This window comes from Dendropsophus ebraccatus, chromosome 5, assembly GCF_027789765.1.
Source record: "Dendropsophus ebraccatus isolate aDenEbr1 chromosome 5, aDenEbr1.pat, whole genome shotgun sequence".
Lineage (NCBI taxonomy): Eukaryota > Metazoa > Chordata > Amphibia > Anura > Hylidae > Dendropsophus > Dendropsophus ebraccatus.
The window spans coordinates 65,728,552-65,745,539 of NC_091458.1; the positions used below are offsets into that span (position 1 = coordinate 65,728,552).

A 16,988-nucleotide genomic window follows, 5' to 3' on the forward strand; every position below is an offset into this window, starting at 1 on the left:
TGTCTCAGCTGACAGGCCACTCAGCCAACCACTGACCGTGGCAGTCCCGGCCTGTGATTGGCCGAACGGCCTGTCAGTTGAGACAGGCTGCTGTAAAGCCAGAGCACGCGGGACCCGGCGAAAAGCTCAGAGGAAGAGGAGCCCTGCAACCTGGATAGGTATGTATTCTTTTGCATAATGTCGGCCGCGCACCGCTATTACACGTAGCGGTGCACGGTCGGCGTCTGACGATTATAGGTCAGAACCTGTATCAACGATCAGCCGATTACAACGATCATCGGCTGATGGTTGTCTTTATTACACGGAACGAGAATCAGCCAGATAGGGCCGATTATCGTTCCGTGTAATAGTACCCTTAGACTTTGCAAGAGGCTCTGAATATTGTGGTCCAGAATACTAGCAGCCTTTGACCACAAATGTTTTGGAGGAAACTTTTGTTTAAAAAAAAAAAAAAGTAGGGATTAACATCCTAAGTCCGTGACACGTACTGATAGGGGCCCATTGTTTTATTGCGTGTAGTCTGGTAGTGCTTATGTTCAGTCCATTTTCTGAATGTATGCTATGTGCACAACTCAGTAGTTGGGTGCTTCACAAAAAATGATTCACTCTAGAAATGAACCAAACTTAATACTTAGACCAGGTGGTCCTTTAAACTAGTTGGTTCTCCCAAAACCAATGGTAATTTTTACTTGCTTGAGTCTCAGTCTATATGTCATATGTAACTCATAAATCTTTCTTGTTTAGCTCCTAAAACAGAGCAGCCTGCCCCTGTGGCTCCTGTAGAACCTGCTGCTAATACTAAGGCTCCAGGTATTATTGCTTGCTTAATCCAGAGCTTCCTTTGTGTGTTTAACAGTTCATTCTTGACTGAAGCAGGGCACACTTTTTCTAACACTGCACTCATTCCTAACACTTCCCCATACACATGCATGCTTTGTACTGCTCCACCATCAGGTCAGCAGGTTGGCCAATGTTCGCCTGGCCTGACCTATTTGGTCAGTACATCTGGGCATACTTCAGGCCGATTTTTCAGCTGTTTTTGTAGTTTTTCTTTGCATTTAAATGGGAAAACAGCAAAACGTATAACCCAAGAAGCCTATTTTAATTTGGGCTGTATTTAGAGCTATCAAATGTAATGTATCTTATATGTTTAGGGGAAGTTAGGATTCTCCTACATAAAAAGTCAGCTTAAAACAATATTGTATCCTTAACCCAGTGAGTAATAAGGGCCCTATTACAACAACAGATTATCTGACAGATTTTTTTTGAGCCAAAGCCAGGAATGGACTATAAACAGAGAACAGGTAATAAAGTAAAGCCTGAGATTTCTCTTTTCAAATCTATTCCTAGCTTTGAATTTAAAAAAAATCTGTCAGATAATCTGTTGGTGTAATAGGGCCCTAAGTCTTTCCCAGTGGTGTCTTTTAAAATGCTCCTGGTGCCTTGGTTAGGGTAAAAAAAAACTTAAAGGGAACCTGTCACCCCCCGTGCCAGGGTGACAGGCTCCCGACCCCCCGTTAGAGCCCCCTATACTCACCTAATCCCGCCAGGTCCCGCTTCTGGAGGTGGTCGGGTGATGAAGATCTCAGCCTCTGCAGCCCGGCACGCGCGCTGAGAGATGAGTCCAACACCCATAGAGAATGACAGGAGAGTCCAGTGCTCTGTCATTCTCTATGAGCGTTGGACTCATCTCTCAGCGCGCGCGCCGGGCTGCAGCGGCTGAGATCTTCATCACCCGACCACCTCCAGAAGCGGGACCCGGCGGGATTAGGTGAGTATAGGGGGCTCTAACAGGGGGTCGGGAGCCTGTCACCCCGGCACGGGGAGGGGACAGGTTCCCTTTAATCTGCAGCAGCCGAGTCAATGAGGTGTGGCATGCACACTGTTTGGAGAATCTAAGAATAGGATCCTGCCCGTGGCGTTCCTAATAATGAGGAGGGCTGGGAACATAAAAGGAGAGGTGCCACAGACACTAGGCCACGCCTCATTGGCTTGGCTGTTGCAGATTAAAAGATAATGTTTGACGCTAAGGGCCCTTTTACACAGAAAGATTATCTGACAGATTATCTGCCAAAGATTTGAAGCCAAAACCAGGAACAGACTATAAACAGAGTTCAGGTCATACAGGAAAGCCTGAGATTTCGCCTCTTTTCAAATCCAGTCCTGGCTTTGGCTTCAAATCTTTGGCAGATAATCTGTCATAAGCTTTCTGTGTAAAAGGGCCCTAACCAAGGTATTGGGAGCAATTTAAAAGACACGACTGGGATGGATTTACTTTTACCTGATAGACTGTACCTGTGGTTTGGGGAGCTTGGTTGGTGAATACAATATCACTTAAGTATTTTGGAAGTTACCCAGCAATGTATTTAATTATATCTTGGAAATAAACGCTTAAAAACTACTGCCACTACAAGATGCCCGTAACCTGGGGATTCATCAGTCTTTGTGTCACTGAGTCAGAATATCTGTTTTGCCTTAGCTCCAGAAAGCAAAAGTGCATCTGACAGTCCTGCAGTGCCTGTTGTAGAGTCCAAACCTCCAGGTATCGTGTGCATTGTGGAAACACTAATATGCACCACTCACACCTATGTGACATTGCCTTTATTTTTGCCCAGTACATGAAAGTCTAACGTGTATTGCTACAGACAGTGACTCTTATTCTACAGTTGATTGTCACACTATATATTATTTATATAGCACTATCCTCAGTGTTAACTTTGCCTGTTGCATGAGAATCGTGTGAACCTGGCATAAAGATCTTCAACCTTATCAATTAAATGGCATAGCGTGCATGTGTGTGTGTGTGTGTGTGTGTGTATATATTTTTTTTTTTTCCCACACACTTCATTTCATTGTTGACCTTTCCATCCACTAGAATATAAAGGTGCTGTTTACACAGTATTAATCTGTATGTTCACTTTTTAAATGTTTCTTCAGTGTGTTAATTTAATCTTCAATTACCTGGTTACAGACTACAAACGAACATTGTGTAGTCTGGCCCTGCAGTTATATATTTTCTATTATTTGTACCCTGCTTGTTAATGGTTGATTGGCCCAAAAAGTTGACCATGTGAGTAACTACTGCAGTGTTATATAACCCGAGACATGATCTGTTTGTGTGTGTGTGTGTGTGTGTGTTTTATTATTTTATTTTTAATGAGGAAGAACATTCTCTTTTTGCCTGCATGCAGAGTTTACACACATTGTAGTTTCATTGCAGTAATGCGGTGGTTTCACTAAATTTCCAACTGCATTGTGTGAACAAGACAGCTGCTGCTAAAAGTCCTGCAGTACCTGTTGCAGAGTCAAAACTCTAGGTGTAGTAGTAGTAATGTATGCTATTTTCATGCCATATTTTCTGCACACGAGTAGTCCCCCCCCCCCCCCCCCCCCCCCCCCCCCTTCTTTTCAAAGATAAATACAAAGATGTACATTTTACATAGTTAAGCATATAGCAACTTGAGTATATTAGGTGTTAGTGTAGATTTTTTCCTTTCCTACCATTTCCCAACATAACTTTCTAATGAGATACTGCCATATTATAGGCACATGGTGGCATCAGTTGCCTGTAGGCTTCCAGATTATAAAAAGACTTTCTGCACAATAGTTGCCTGCCAAACCATTCCTTACAGTAAAAAATAAAACTATACAGACACCAAAAGGACACAGTATGAAGCTTAGCCTTACAGAATTTACACTTCTATAATAATACTTAGCAGATTGTAGGGTACATCTGAGGTGAAATAAGGCTTTGATTCTTCTTTTGAGTATTTTGGCCAAGGATTTTTTACTCTTTCTAATCTTAGTTATAATTCTTGATGTGCGGGCACCTTTTTGCCACAAAATTATAACTATTTTTTTTTAAATGAAAGTAAATCTGGGCCATTGTAAGTTTTTCAGCACCAAAACCATGCTTCAATATAACAAGTACGCTTGCAACCCTGAAAAAGTATGCTTTGCTTTGATACACTGGTATATCTAAGAAAGCCATAAGGTGGTGTGAAAGCAGGTGGGTGTTAAGTTTTCAGTATATTGCATTTTGTGCAACTCGCAGAAATATTCCTTAGGGAAGTTAGTGTCACTGTCATTTCATTTTTTTTTTTGCAGAAATCAATAGTCCAGGCGATTTTAAGAAACTTTGTAACTGGGGGTTTTTTCCCTTTCTTTTGGACCTTTTACATTTCCCATTCCTATCAACCCACTCCTGGCTACCACAGTATTGGCAGCATGTAGAAAGTGAAAATGTAAAAACTTGTTTAAAGGGAACCATTGACCCCGTGGCCCCCGGCAGAAACTAACATACAGTGACATAAAGGTCAATATACTTACCACATCGCTCCCGGTCCCGTCCCGGATCCCGTTGTTGACACGGAGAAATCGACGATTCTTCTTCTCGCGCCCATTATGGTAATGAGCGCCCCCGGGTCCGAGTCCAGCCTTCTCCCCGCCTCCGACACTTGATTGACGCCGGGTCCTCTTCCTCCTCGTCTTCTCGCCGGATCCCGCGCAGGCGCCGTGACAGTCGTTTTCGGCGCATGCGCAGTTCACAATTGAAGCCGCTCCGCAGCTTCACTGTTTACTGCGCGTGCGCAGATTGGCTCGAACACGTATCCTGTTTGCCGCGCAGGCGCAGAAGAGGTGCCGAGACCATCGCAACGCCACCTGCGCGGGAATTTGTCAGAAGACTGAAGACGTCAATCAAGTTCCAGGAGGCATGGATGGGCGGCGACGAGAAGAGGACCTCATGAATAAGTTGGACTCGTCCGTCGTTTCCTATGGACGTTGGACTCATCTCAGCTCATTACCATAATGGGCGGGAGAAGAAGAATCAGTGATTTTTGTGTGTCAACAACGGGATCCGGGACAGGACCAGGAGCGATGTGGTAAGTATATTGACCTTTATGTCACTGTATGTCAGTTTCTGCCGGGGGCAACAGGGTGAATGGTTCCCTTTAAGGGCACAGTCACACATTTCTGCTGCTGGATCTTTTGGTTTCTGCACCAATATCTATTCGTGTAGTTCAACAATCTGTATCCAGTCGGCAGGGGTAAATATACCCCTCACATGGGATGTCATTACTGTACTATGCAAATACATAAGGCTTTTACCTCCTTGTGTGTATTCATTGTACCTAAGGTGCACCAGTAAGGCTACAGCAGTGTAAGTCTCATATTGGGAGTGATGGGCAGCAGAAATGTTAGCTGAACTTTGCAGTTCTGTTTTAATCCGCATCTGTAAATATCTTGTCATTTAACCACTATTCTTATAAACATCAGTTTGTAGTTATGTTTTGCCATATTTTCACTTGAATTTGTGTATATATGATGTTTCCTTTCCCATTTTTCCCTACATGTGGATATAAATCTGCTCACTCTGTAGCCTTTCTTTCTGATTCACTGGTTTTACAAGCTGATGCAGTAGTTAGAGCGCTAAGCCAGCCCGATATAGAAAGTTGCTCCCCATCGCTTGCTTCTAACATACAGTGTTCAGTGCCTGATAAGTTGTATGCTGCAGATGTAGTTGATGCTTTCCTTGGTGTTTCTGAAGTGACTGTAGTTCAGTTTCCGAGACCCCCTGGTTCTGTTCCCTTGTCTTCTGTAGATGGAGTCGCATCTGAAAGTTTAATGCTTAACACTTGTGACGTTCCTACAGATGAGTTTTGTGCAGGTGACTCTGGTGCTTTTTATGAAAATAGAAATACCGACAAGATTTATGCACCATTTTCTGTAGCTGAGAAATCTGTTCCAGTGCTAGAGCCAGGTCATCTGAAGAATATGCTACCAATCTCTATGCTGTTGATGGAGGCGCAGGCCCCGGCTGCCCTCTCTGAGGAGGCGCAGGCCCCGGCTGCCCTCTCTGAGGAGGCGCAGGCCCCGGCTGCCCTCTCTGAGGAGGCGCAGGCCCCGGCTGCCCTCTCTGAGGAGGCGCAGGCCCCGGCTGCCCTCTCTGAGGAGGCGCAGGCCCCGGCTGCCCTCTCTGAGGAGGCGCAGGCCCCGGCTGCCCTCTCTGAGGAGGCGCAGGCCCCGGCTGCCCTCTCTGAGGAGGCGCAGGCCCCGGCTGCCCTCTCTGAGGAGGCGCAGGCCCCGGCTGCCCTCTCTGAGGAGGCGCAGGCCCCGGCTGCCCTCTCTGAGGAGGCGCAGGCCCCGGCTGCCCTCTCTGAGGAGGCGCAGGCCCCGGCTGCCCTCTCTGAGGAGGCGCAGGCCCCGGCTGCCCTCTCTGAGGAGGCGCAGGCCCCGGCTGCCCTCTCTGAGGAGGCGCAGGCCCCGGCTGCCCTCTCTGAGGAGGCGCAGGCCCCGGCTGCCCTCTCTGAGGAGGCGCAGGCCCCGGCTGCCCTCTCTGAGGAGGCGCAGGCCCCGGCTGCCCTCTCTGAGGAGGCGCAGGCCCCGGCTGCCCTCTCTGAGGAGGCGCAGGCCCCGGCTGCCCTCTCTGAGGAGGCGCAGGCCCCGGCTGCCCTCTCTGAGGAGGCGCAGGCCCCGGCTGCCCCCTCTGAGGAGGCGCAGGCCCCGGCTGCCCCCTCTGAGGAGGCGCAGGCCCCGGCTGCCCCCTCTGAGGAGGCGCAGGCCCCACCAGCCCCCTCTGAGGAGGCGCAGGCCCCACCAGCCCCCTCTGAGGAGGCGCAGGCCCCACCAGCCCCCTCTGAGGAGGCGCAGGCCCCACCAGCCCCCTCTGAGGAGGCGCAGGCCCCACCAGCCCCCCTCACAGAAAGTTCATCATTACTTGAGGTGACTCTGACACAGGATGCTGCTATTTCTGAGGAGACTTCTCCATTGGGTGAGGCCCAGGCTGTCGGCTCTGTCAAGGCCCTAGCTACCATCACGAATAGTTTCCTACCTTCACGGTCTGTGCATAGTACTGAGAGGACAACCACGGAGATGGCTTTTGATAAAACATCAGATAGAATAAAACCTGCATCTAGTCAGAGAACTGTGAAATCTTCAGAGGGTCAGAAAATGGATTTAGTAGTAGCCCCTGAAATAACATTGCCTGATGGACATGATGATTTAAATGAACCTCTTTCTACTGAGCCTGAATTAGAAAATAAGCCAAAGCATGCTGGCTCTCCAGTGTCTGCGCCTCTTGATGTTGGGCTACTTCATTCTTCTGTGGAAGAATCTGCTCAGCCTAACTCACTTATGATGATTTGTGCCACCTCCCTACTTATGTCTGCTTCTGCTACCCTGGATAACAGTAGCGATTTGACTCTTTCTAAAGACCTTTCATTCTCTGCTGCTCCTAATCTCTCCTCTTCTCCTGTTCTTCTAGCTAATAAAGTTAAGAAAGTGTCTAAAGGTTCTGCTCCAGAGCTAAATATTCCAAGCCCAGCAAAAGAGCTAACCTCTCCTCCTGCTGCTGTGCCTTCTGTACCTCTTGCTTCTGTTTCTTCACCTCTTGTCTCCAAAACACCTGCCACACCTCCTGCACCTGCCCCTGTTGCTGTTGAAGAGGAGGAATTGCCCCCTCTGATCCCAGCAGAGGTCCACACTAAGGAAGCAGTGTTTCAGCCTGTCGCAGTGGACCTTGTTTCCCCTAAACCACCAGTAGCTGCTCCTGTGAAGGAGCCAATTCTGAAGAACGACAAGGGTATTTTATCTTCCCTTTGCAATGCATGGTTTTCAGACTAGCGTTTGACTTTAATATTACTAACATTAAGACTTACCTTGAGAAATGGTGTGACTTTTTAGAAATAAAGGTAGTTTTCTTTCCATTTATTATGCCACATGCATTGTGGTTACATCATTTGAATGGGGAAAAGTTGCATATAGTCCCATACTTTTTACATCTCGTCATGCAGACACATTTATATTTCTGCATATTGTAAGTGACAACTTCCCCTCCTATAAGCCGTATACTGTCTGTACTGGAAGGAAAACAACTTATTTAGTAGTTTTGATTTGGTAAACATATAGATGCCTAACTCTATTAAAACCTCAATAAATGCTTGTGTTGGAGTTCTTGTTTATCTGTTTTTTGAGTACCTGCTTTTCTTTGAGAGGTTGTTTTACTCTGGAAGATGACTTGAAAAATGTAAATGTATTCCAGTAAAAAAATCAAACTTAAGTACATTTGTGTGTAGCTCTTTCTGCTACGCACCTGGTATGCACCCCCCATGGCCTTTGGATTACCCCTCAGGGTGGGTTCACACTACGGAATCTGCATGGATAAATTCCTGCGGATTCCGTCGCTCGTACCCGCTCACGGCCACGTGAGTCTCCGCTCATGCTATACACACCATTCTATGGTCAGGCAGATTCCGTATTCCGCCGAAAGAATTGACACGTTGTTACTTGACACGTTGTTACTATCGGTGGAGTGCGGAATCCGCCCGGCTATAGAATGGTGTCTATGGCATGTGTGGATAGGCGCACCACCACGAACAGTTATGAGCAACGGAATCTGACGGAACTTATCCGCGTGGATTTCGTAGTCTAAACCGAGCTTCAGAATGTCTAGCTAATGTGTCCTGTGCTGGTGAGAACCACCCCCCTCCTGTTGACTGGAGTCATTCTGCCATCCATGTATATATTCACTGCTATGTACTTGAGCTTATTCTGTATATTAGTTATTAAGTAGTCTCCAAGTACCCATATTCTAAACTTTGGGTATGCAGCAGTGTTTTTCCTTTACTGTCAGCTGTTGTTTTTTTGTGGAAAGAATGAGGTGAGAAATGTTAATCTTCGTTATTGGTACTTTTAACTTGGTGCAGAATTTCTAATATTTATACTTCCATCCAAATAAGTAATGAGGCACTTGCCATACATTTCTGCAAGAAATCCTGTGGTGTGGGATATACTGCAGACTGTTAAGCATTATGAATGCTTCCTCATAGCCCTCTATGAAAAGCTTGCATAACACTAAACAATATAGAACCTGTCCTGTTTAATCAATACAGTTCTTGTACGGATGGAAGTATGAAGAATACTGTCATTGTGCTGAGCAGCAACACTAATAGACATTTATGGAGGTGCTGGTGCTCCCGTTATGATCAGCCTGTTGTTGCTTCTATTGTTTGAAGAATTCCTAATATAATTTACATAAGGAGTATGTCCTTGTGTTTAAGTTGAGTGTGATAACCACGCTGTAATGTCTTAGTTTGTATTATGTTTGTTTGTAATGGTTTGTATTGTGACTATATGTAGTTTGCACAAACTTGATCCATCTTTCCTTTGCTGTGTAGGTTGTTTGCAGCACAGACCTGGGTTCCATATTGCACCGCCTTGTTATTGCTGTAAACCTAAATGTGCATATTTGTTTGACAGGGTCAGGGACAGAATCTGACAGTGATGATTCTCCTCCGGAGCTGGAACAGGACTCCACACAAACCTCTACACAGCAGGCACAGGTAAGGCTGGAGTTCTGTACATTTTAGGCAACCGTATCTACTTTCTCTGCGACTATACATATGTTGAGTGCTTCATAAGCAATATACAAACACCTTGTATGCTTTATTCACAGCTGGCAGCAGCAGCAGAAATAGATGAGGAACCAGTCAGCAAAGCAAAACAGAGCAGGAGTGAAAAGAAAGCAAGAAAGGTAATGATCTTCTATTGTAAGAAGTTACTAAAATAGCACATACTGCTTTTCGTGAAGTCCCAACTTGGAGTAGACTTTTTAAGGCCTGTTTCAAATAAGGATAATACTTTTGAATGTGACATGAACAAAAAGCATAATAGATCAATCAGAAAGACCATTGTGGAATCTGCAGCTGAAGTCTGGTATGCAGCGCACATGCTGTGGTTTTAGATGTTAGCCCTTATTCAGAAGAAGCTAACCCGCTACCAGTTTCCTCTAGTGCAAATTTCAGATCCCACAGGAAAAGACCTCTTGCTTTAGTCCAACATGATTTGCTGCACAGCTTCTAATTAAACTATAAGACGCAGATTGCCTAGCCCCAATACAGACTTTGCAGAACACCTGGCTTTATCTGTTGTTTTTGAACTAAAGAAAGCACTGTGTGAACCCAGCCTTGAGGTGTTGCTTTTATGCCTTACAGCATGTGGAGATTGCTAGTAAGCTACTACAAAAAAGTGCCTCTTCATTTCAGAGATGGCAACAGTCCTGCAAGCCCTGAAGCCTCTTCAGTTTGCCAGCCAGAGCCCTGTAGATTTTGCAGTTGCTGTAGTACTGTTTTATCCAAATTTAATGGGACTGAAATACATACCTGATTTTGAAAAGCCTGTAACGCCCAACTGAATGCTGCAGCTTCAATCAGTTGATGCTAGGGTTGTTGGTTCCGGGCCATTAATATGAATATATCCAGAATACCACTTTAATATTGTTTGGGCTACTGCAGTTCCTACAGTCATGTTGTTCCGTCCTCCAGTCACTGCTCTACTTGTGGTATGATTTCACTGGCCGCAACAGTGTCTTGCCTTAGTCGGGGGGTTGGCTGAGCAGTCACTCACTGCTGAGATAAGTCCATCAGAAGTAGGAACCTTTTAAATTATTACACTGGAAGTTTAACCCCTTAAGGTCAAAGCCAATTTTCGTTTTTGCACTTTTGCTTTTTCCACTTTGTTTAAAAGTCCATAGCGCTTTCATTTTTTCACCTAGAGACGTATATGAGCGCTTATTTTTTTGCGAAACCAATTGTACTTTGCAATGACAGGCGTAATTTTCCATAACATATGCTGCGAAACCGGAAAAAAATCATTGGCGCTGTCAAATTGAAAAAAAAAAGGAATTTGTTTTGATTTCGGGGCGTTTTGCGTTTACGCCGTTCGTCCTATGGTAAAACTGACTGGTTATGCATGTTCCTCAAGTCGTTACGATTACAATATGTAACATGTATAACTTTTCTTGTATCTGATGGCTTGTAAAAAAATTAAAACCATTGTTAACAGATATATGTTCCTCAAAATCGCTCTATTCCCATGCTTACAGCGCTTTTATCCTTTGGTCTATGGGGCTGTGTGAGGTGTCATTTTTTGCGCCTTGATTGCGCATATACGACTTTTTGACGAGAGGTCTGAAGCCTCTAAGTGCAGCTGTCAGGTTTGACAGCTGCACTTAGAGGCTTAATTTGCCGGCGCGGCAACGGGACCCGCGCCAGCTAATAGAGGCCCTGCCCGGCTGCACATGTCAGCCGGGATCAGCGCCGTTCAGAGCGGGGTCCCGGCGGGACCCTGCTCTGAACGCCCCCCGCGGCACCATGACGTATCAGATAAGTCATGGGTCGCTAAGGGGTTAAAGTCCTTGGGAATATAATTTCAGATGTTTTTATTTACATGCTTAAGATCTTTCGAAGGCTAGGTTTCCATGTGTGTGTGTGTAATAGTGATGATGCACTGACGGCAGCTAACGATTGAATAAACTGTTTATACATTACCTGTCCACGATTACGGTCTCCTCCTGCCTGCTTCCTGGCACCACACGCCGCAGCTTCTTTGGGCTGACAGGCTGCTAAGCCAATCACTGGCCGGGACTGACCAGTCTTATCAGCTCAGAGAAAGTGCAGCGTGTGGTGTCGGGAAGCAAGCAGAAGGCAGGAGGAGACAGGGAGCGTGCAGAAGTAATGTATGAACAGTTTAGTACATGGGCTGCACGTACAGCACTAACAATGTCCTGCAGCCCTTGCTAAACGATAATAGAGCCATGTAATAGGCTTAGTAAGAGAGCTCTGATCTAGCAGCTCGGTGGTCATTTACATTTTATACATTATTGGTCATTTGTTCATCTTACTTTTTTTTTTTTCTTCTAACCAGGCTATGTCAAAGTTGGGGCTTCGCCAGGTTACTGGAGTTACACGAGTCACTATCCGAAAATCTAAGAATATTTTATTCGTCATAACAAAGCCAGACGTATACAAAAGCCCAGCATCTGATACCTACATCGTCTTCGGAGAAGCGAAGGTGTGTTGTAATTTTATTTTCCTACTAAATCCCAACTTCTGTTAGTGATTTTGAGGTAATCATGATCTATTTTAATCTATAGATTGAAGATCTCTCACAACAAGCTCAACTGGCTGCTGCTGAAAAATTCAAGGTACAAGGCGAGGCAGTCTCAAACATACAAGAAAACACACAGACCCCAACAGTACAGGAGGAAAGCGAAGAGGAAGAGGTAAATGCATTATTTGGTATCTGAATGTATTGTCACGATCATTGGGTTCTGAATGATGATCTGCATTGGAAATTATTAAATAGACCTTTCTCTGCACAATATGTAAGGGGGGGGGGGGGTCCTAGTTCACATTTCAATAAACAATCAGGCCACATTCAAGTATCAGCTTAACTATGTTTCTCATAAACCCCAAGGGAAAGCATCAAAAATCACTAGAATGCTTTAAGGGTCTCTAGACCACAGTTGTATTACAAATGATGAAAAGACTGTTTAGTTTTCCAGTGATCCAATGTAATGTAGCAAACAAGTGCAATATGTGCGCTGCAGTTCAGTCTCAATGTCAAAAAAGTGTAATTACATGAAGATTAAAATGTTTTTATTAATATCCTCAGGTTGATGAGACTGGAGTAGAGGTGAAGGACATTGAACTTGTAATGTCACAAGCTAATGTGTCCAGGGCGAAGGCTGTGCGTGCCCTCAAGAACAACAGCAACGACATTGTAAACGCCATCATGGTAAGTCTCTAACTTGCTGTTGTATTTTGTGTGGTTGTGAAATTTAGACATGGTGCAGGGGCAGAAGCCACATCTAGTCCAATAGCAAGTTATGTTTACTAATTTTGCTAAATTCACATTTTTATACCTGCTATGTACTACATTTCCCTGCAGCAAAAATGTCTGGCAGCCCACAGATTCCCCTGTAGTTGCATATTTTGGCAGGCTTGCCTTGATTCTAAGACGTTTTGCAGACAAATAACTTTTAAAATACTTTTTAAACTATTATTGATCTTGTGATGTAAGACTTGACATCAGATGTAATGGAATAATACTTTGCTTATTGCGGCCAAGCTAATATCTCAGCTTAGAACACTATTTGTTCATGCTAAGTTTCACTTATATAACTTGTTTGATTTGTATACCCTTCCAACCCAGAATTTAACATTTCAGATGGTAGATGTGTATAATGAACAGCTAGTACTGCTTTGTCTAGCTATTATGTCCTCTCATCTAATCTATATTCTTTCTCTCCCCGTAGGAGTTGACGATGTGAGTGTTCCTCAGACGGAACTCATTTGCTCTTGGGTCGGTGCAGCTGAAATTGAGATTTATACTATTTCTATTGATTTAATAAAGTTGTGGCTTATTGTTGGTGACTTACTACCTGAAATGTGTGTGCTTTTCCCCATCCTTTTTAAATTATTTCACATGTTACAACGATTTGTTATAGGACAAGTAACAAGAATGTCAGCATTCTAAAAAGATGTGTTTTTGTAGACAATGGCCTGTAATATGTACTGAAGAATCCTTTTTTAGATTCCCAACTTTACATCATGGTTATACACACCTTACATTTACATTAACATAACTAATGTCTTAATGGAAACTTTATAAAATTTTAGTGCATGTGTATTATTATATGTACTAGCTGTATGCTCCTCTCTAGTACATAAAGGTGGCTTTTAGGCCACCTTTTGAGTGGTAATCTCCATGATGGCACTACTGTGGACATAAAATTATTTAAAAGCAGTTGCTATGCAGCTCTACAAATCTGCAAAACCCCAGGGGCGTATGTGGCTCTAGATCAGGGGTGGGGAACCTTTTCCATGGCGAGGGCCGGTCGGGCATTAATAAATTCATTCGAGGGCCGCACTCAATGTTATACCATGCGTGGCAGTTAGTAGCGTGGGTTTGCAGCACCCGGGGCAAGGCAAAGTATTGTTCCCCTAGTGCCCCTGCTATTGTAGTTAACCCTCTGTGATGCCCCTTGTACCTGATGTGAATCCTTAGTGATGCCCAGTAGCCAGAGTTAACCCCCAGTGATGCCCCTGGTAGCCTAATTGACCCCCTCAGTAATGTCCCTGGTGGCCTAGTTAACCCCCTCAGTAATGTCCCTTGTGGCCTAGTTAACCCCCAGTCATGTCCCTGGTAGACTATTTAAGCCCCTCAGTCATGTCCCTGGTGGCCTAGTTAACCCCCCAGTCATGTCCCTGGTGGCCTAGTTAACCCCCAGTGCCTGCCCCAAATAAAAGAAAAAAAATAAACATCCCACTCACCTTTCCTCTGCTCCCATGCTGTCCAGGTCCTCTTCTCCCTCCTCTCTTCTGTGCCGGTCTTCTCCTGCAGGTGGCGTGCGATGAAATGACGTCATCGCGCGTGGCCCGCAGGAGTCAAAGACGTGCGCCGCTCTGCTGGGGAAGGAGCCGGCACAGACACAGGAAGATGTTGTGTATGCCGGCTCCTGCCTCACCAGCGCGACGCACATCACAGGGGAGCCGCAAACTGCAGGAGACAGAAGATGTGTGCCGCTCTGCTGGGGAAGGAGCCGGCACTCACAGCATCCTCCTGGCAGCTGTCACAGACACAGGAGGATGCGGTGCGTGTCGGCTCCTTCTCCAGAGCGCTGCACGTCACAGGGGAGCCACGGGCCGCATCCGGAGGTGTCGAGCTGGATGCGGCCCGCGGGACGGAGGTTCCCCACCCCTGCTCTAGATGAATGAGGTATGAAGGATTTTCAGAAAGGCTAGTCCATCAACTTTTAACACAGAAAGTCTAAACTCACAAAACATTAGATCACTATACCAGTATGATTATCATTAGATGGTTATGTATGTACATACTATACACAAAGGTGATCAAAATTTACTATACACACAGGTGATCAAATTTATTTTTTTTCCTCTCTCAAAAATATCTACATTGATCAACATTTGAAGAATTGTTTTGTAAGGGGTACACCATGCCACTAGAACAGTGTTTTACAAAATAACCAACATAAGTATACCAACATAAAACCTTTTATTTTGCAAATTAATTTTGCAAATTTGGTAATTATAACAGCTATTGCTGTGAGAACAGCAATGACTGTAGCGTATGGAAAGATTACAAAATCTTCTGACTGTCACTAGAGATGAGCGAATTTACAGTTATAACAAAGTGAAGCGCTTTATCTGCAATACGCTCATCTGCCAGCTGACTTTTAACCTCCTGCCCTCCGTGCCACTCCTCCCTGGGGGCTTGATCCAGTCCTGGGGAAACTGGGAGAAGTTTCCAGGACTAAATCCAGCTTTTCCCAGCATGTGAGGAGTGACTGAGAGTTAAAAGGCAACAGACTGATGAGCAGATTGCAGAGATAATGAAGTGCTTTGCTTTATTACTGTAAATTTGCTCATCTCTAACAGTCACCAATTGGTAGGAAGTGTTCTGGCCATTGTTTTGAATGACTTCACTACTCACACTGCTCTGGTGTGATTTTGGTCCACTCTCCCACCAAGACTGTTTTTTTTTTTTTTACCATAACTTTGTCACCAAGTTTTCTATTGGGTTTAAAGAGGATGTACCATCAGGTACATCTTCTTTAATATGACCCACGGATAGAATGGCGCAGTCACGAGGAAGCTGGTGCTGCAGTCAGTTTTTTGAACAGCAGGCCCAGTTACCGTGTTCCCCAGTTCCTTTCTATCCACGGGTACCGGGCTGGGGCTTCAGCACTGGAGGTGGGCTGGGCTGCCCCGCCCCCAGTGGGAGGAAATGGCTGCCCCGCCCCCAGTGGGAGGAAATGGCTGCCCTGCCCCCAGTGGGAGGAAACTCCCGCCCCTCTATGACACAGCTCCATTGATTGTAAAGGAGCCACGTCATAGAGAGGAGGGGATTCCCTCCCACTGGGTACGGGCTGGCCTGCCTCCAGTGCTTCAGCCCCGGATCACCACGGCACCGGCATCCTTGTGACAGCGCCATTCTATCCGTGGGTCATATTAGAGGTACATCCTCTTAAAATCAATACTCTGGGCTGACCATTTCATTGTTTCAATGTTTTCAGTTTCAAAAAACTGCTTTACCCATTTTTCTATGTAATGGGGGCATTGTCCGGCATGAAAATTACATTAATCAACCAGCCAGCAAGAAAGGAACCACTTGTTGAAGGTTTTGATTTATACTTGCATTCACCCTGCCATGTAGCTGTATAGGAGGTTCAATCCTGCTGTAGAAAACATTCCTCAAACCATGACACTTCCTCCTTCACCTTACACTGACTACTTTCCCCAGTTTGTTAACAGTTTCCCTTATGTCCCATTGGCACCACAACATATGGGGTATTATCGCCTCTGCGACGAAGATTAAAGGGATTATCCAGTGCTACAAAAACATGGCCACTTTTCCCCGTCTTGTCTACAGTTCAGGTGTAGTTTGCAATTAAGCTCCATTCACTTCAATGGAACTGAGTTTGAAACCCATTCTGGAGACGAGAGGGGGGAAAGTGGCCATCTTTTTCTAGTGCTGGATAACCCCATCTGTTTGTTTTTCTTTTCTTTAATCCCCCCTCCTCCCCAATACATCAGTCTAATCACAAAGAATACCATCATAGGCAAGGAGTCTTGTAATGCCAATGGGTCTTAATTTGTTTTCCCTAACTTAATAATTTACGCTTCCTATCAGAGCCAAATAAATTAAGCTTGCTTTCATCACTAAAATAAACTCTGGACCACTTCTCCTGTCCACACAACATACTTCACAGCAAAGGTTAGTCTAGCCTTTTGAATCTTTCTGCTAATGATTTTTGGTCACTGCAGATGGGACTTTCAGGTCAAATGCTCTTTTAGACCGATCCTTGATGTTGCAAGATTACTCATGGAGATTCTCCACATTATTCTGTCTTGCTTTTGTCTTTTGTGGGCGACTTGAATACGTTTTTGAATTTGTAAGGATGCAAAATTCTAGAATTCACAGAATTAAAACAACCAACTTCTCTTGCTATTTCTAAAAGGGCCATCTGGTCAATCTGCTGCTGGAGGCTTTCAGTCACTTTGGAATGGCACACCATTTTTTTTTCCCTGGCAGAAAAACAATCCACTACAGGGCTTCCCTGTCTGTAAAATACAGGATGTGTGACAGATATGTAAAATTTAATTCTGATTAGAAACTGCTGCCAC

At 45.0% G+C, this 16,988-nt stretch overlaps 1 protein-coding gene across 17 annotated transcripts in view; it reads left to right on the forward strand.

Annotated features, from left to right (window-relative positions):
- Nucleotides 1-13,228, forward strand: part of NACA (nascent polypeptide associated complex subunit alpha) — a 31,859-nt gene extending 18,631 nt beyond the window's left edge. For 10 of the 17 annotated variants that reach the window (XM_069970431.1, XM_069970434.1, XM_069970437.1 and 7 more), the window contains 9 exons: nucleotides 745-810; nucleotides 2,480-2,542; nucleotides 7,265-7,582; nucleotides 9,259-9,341; nucleotides 9,455-9,532; nucleotides 11,704-11,850; nucleotides 11,933-12,061; nucleotides 12,454-12,576; nucleotides 13,097-13,228. In XM_069970431.1, coding sequence (XP_069826532.1) covers nucleotides 745-810; nucleotides 2,480-2,542; nucleotides 7,265-7,582; nucleotides 9,259-9,341; nucleotides 9,455-9,532; nucleotides 11,704-11,850; nucleotides 11,933-12,061; nucleotides 12,454-12,576; nucleotides 13,097-13,111 — 1,022 coding nt within the window. In that variant the 3' untranslated portion in view covers nucleotides 13,112-13,228. The remainder of the gene's footprint in view (nucleotides 1-744; nucleotides 811-2,479; nucleotides 2,543-7,264; nucleotides 7,583-9,258; nucleotides 9,342-9,454; nucleotides 9,533-11,703; nucleotides 11,851-11,932; nucleotides 12,062-12,453; nucleotides 12,577-13,096) is intronic. The other 7 variants (XM_069970444.1, XM_069970446.1, XM_069970447.1 and 4 more) reach the window with 5 other exon arrangements.
- Nucleotides 13,229-16,988: the final 3,760 nt, after the last annotated feature.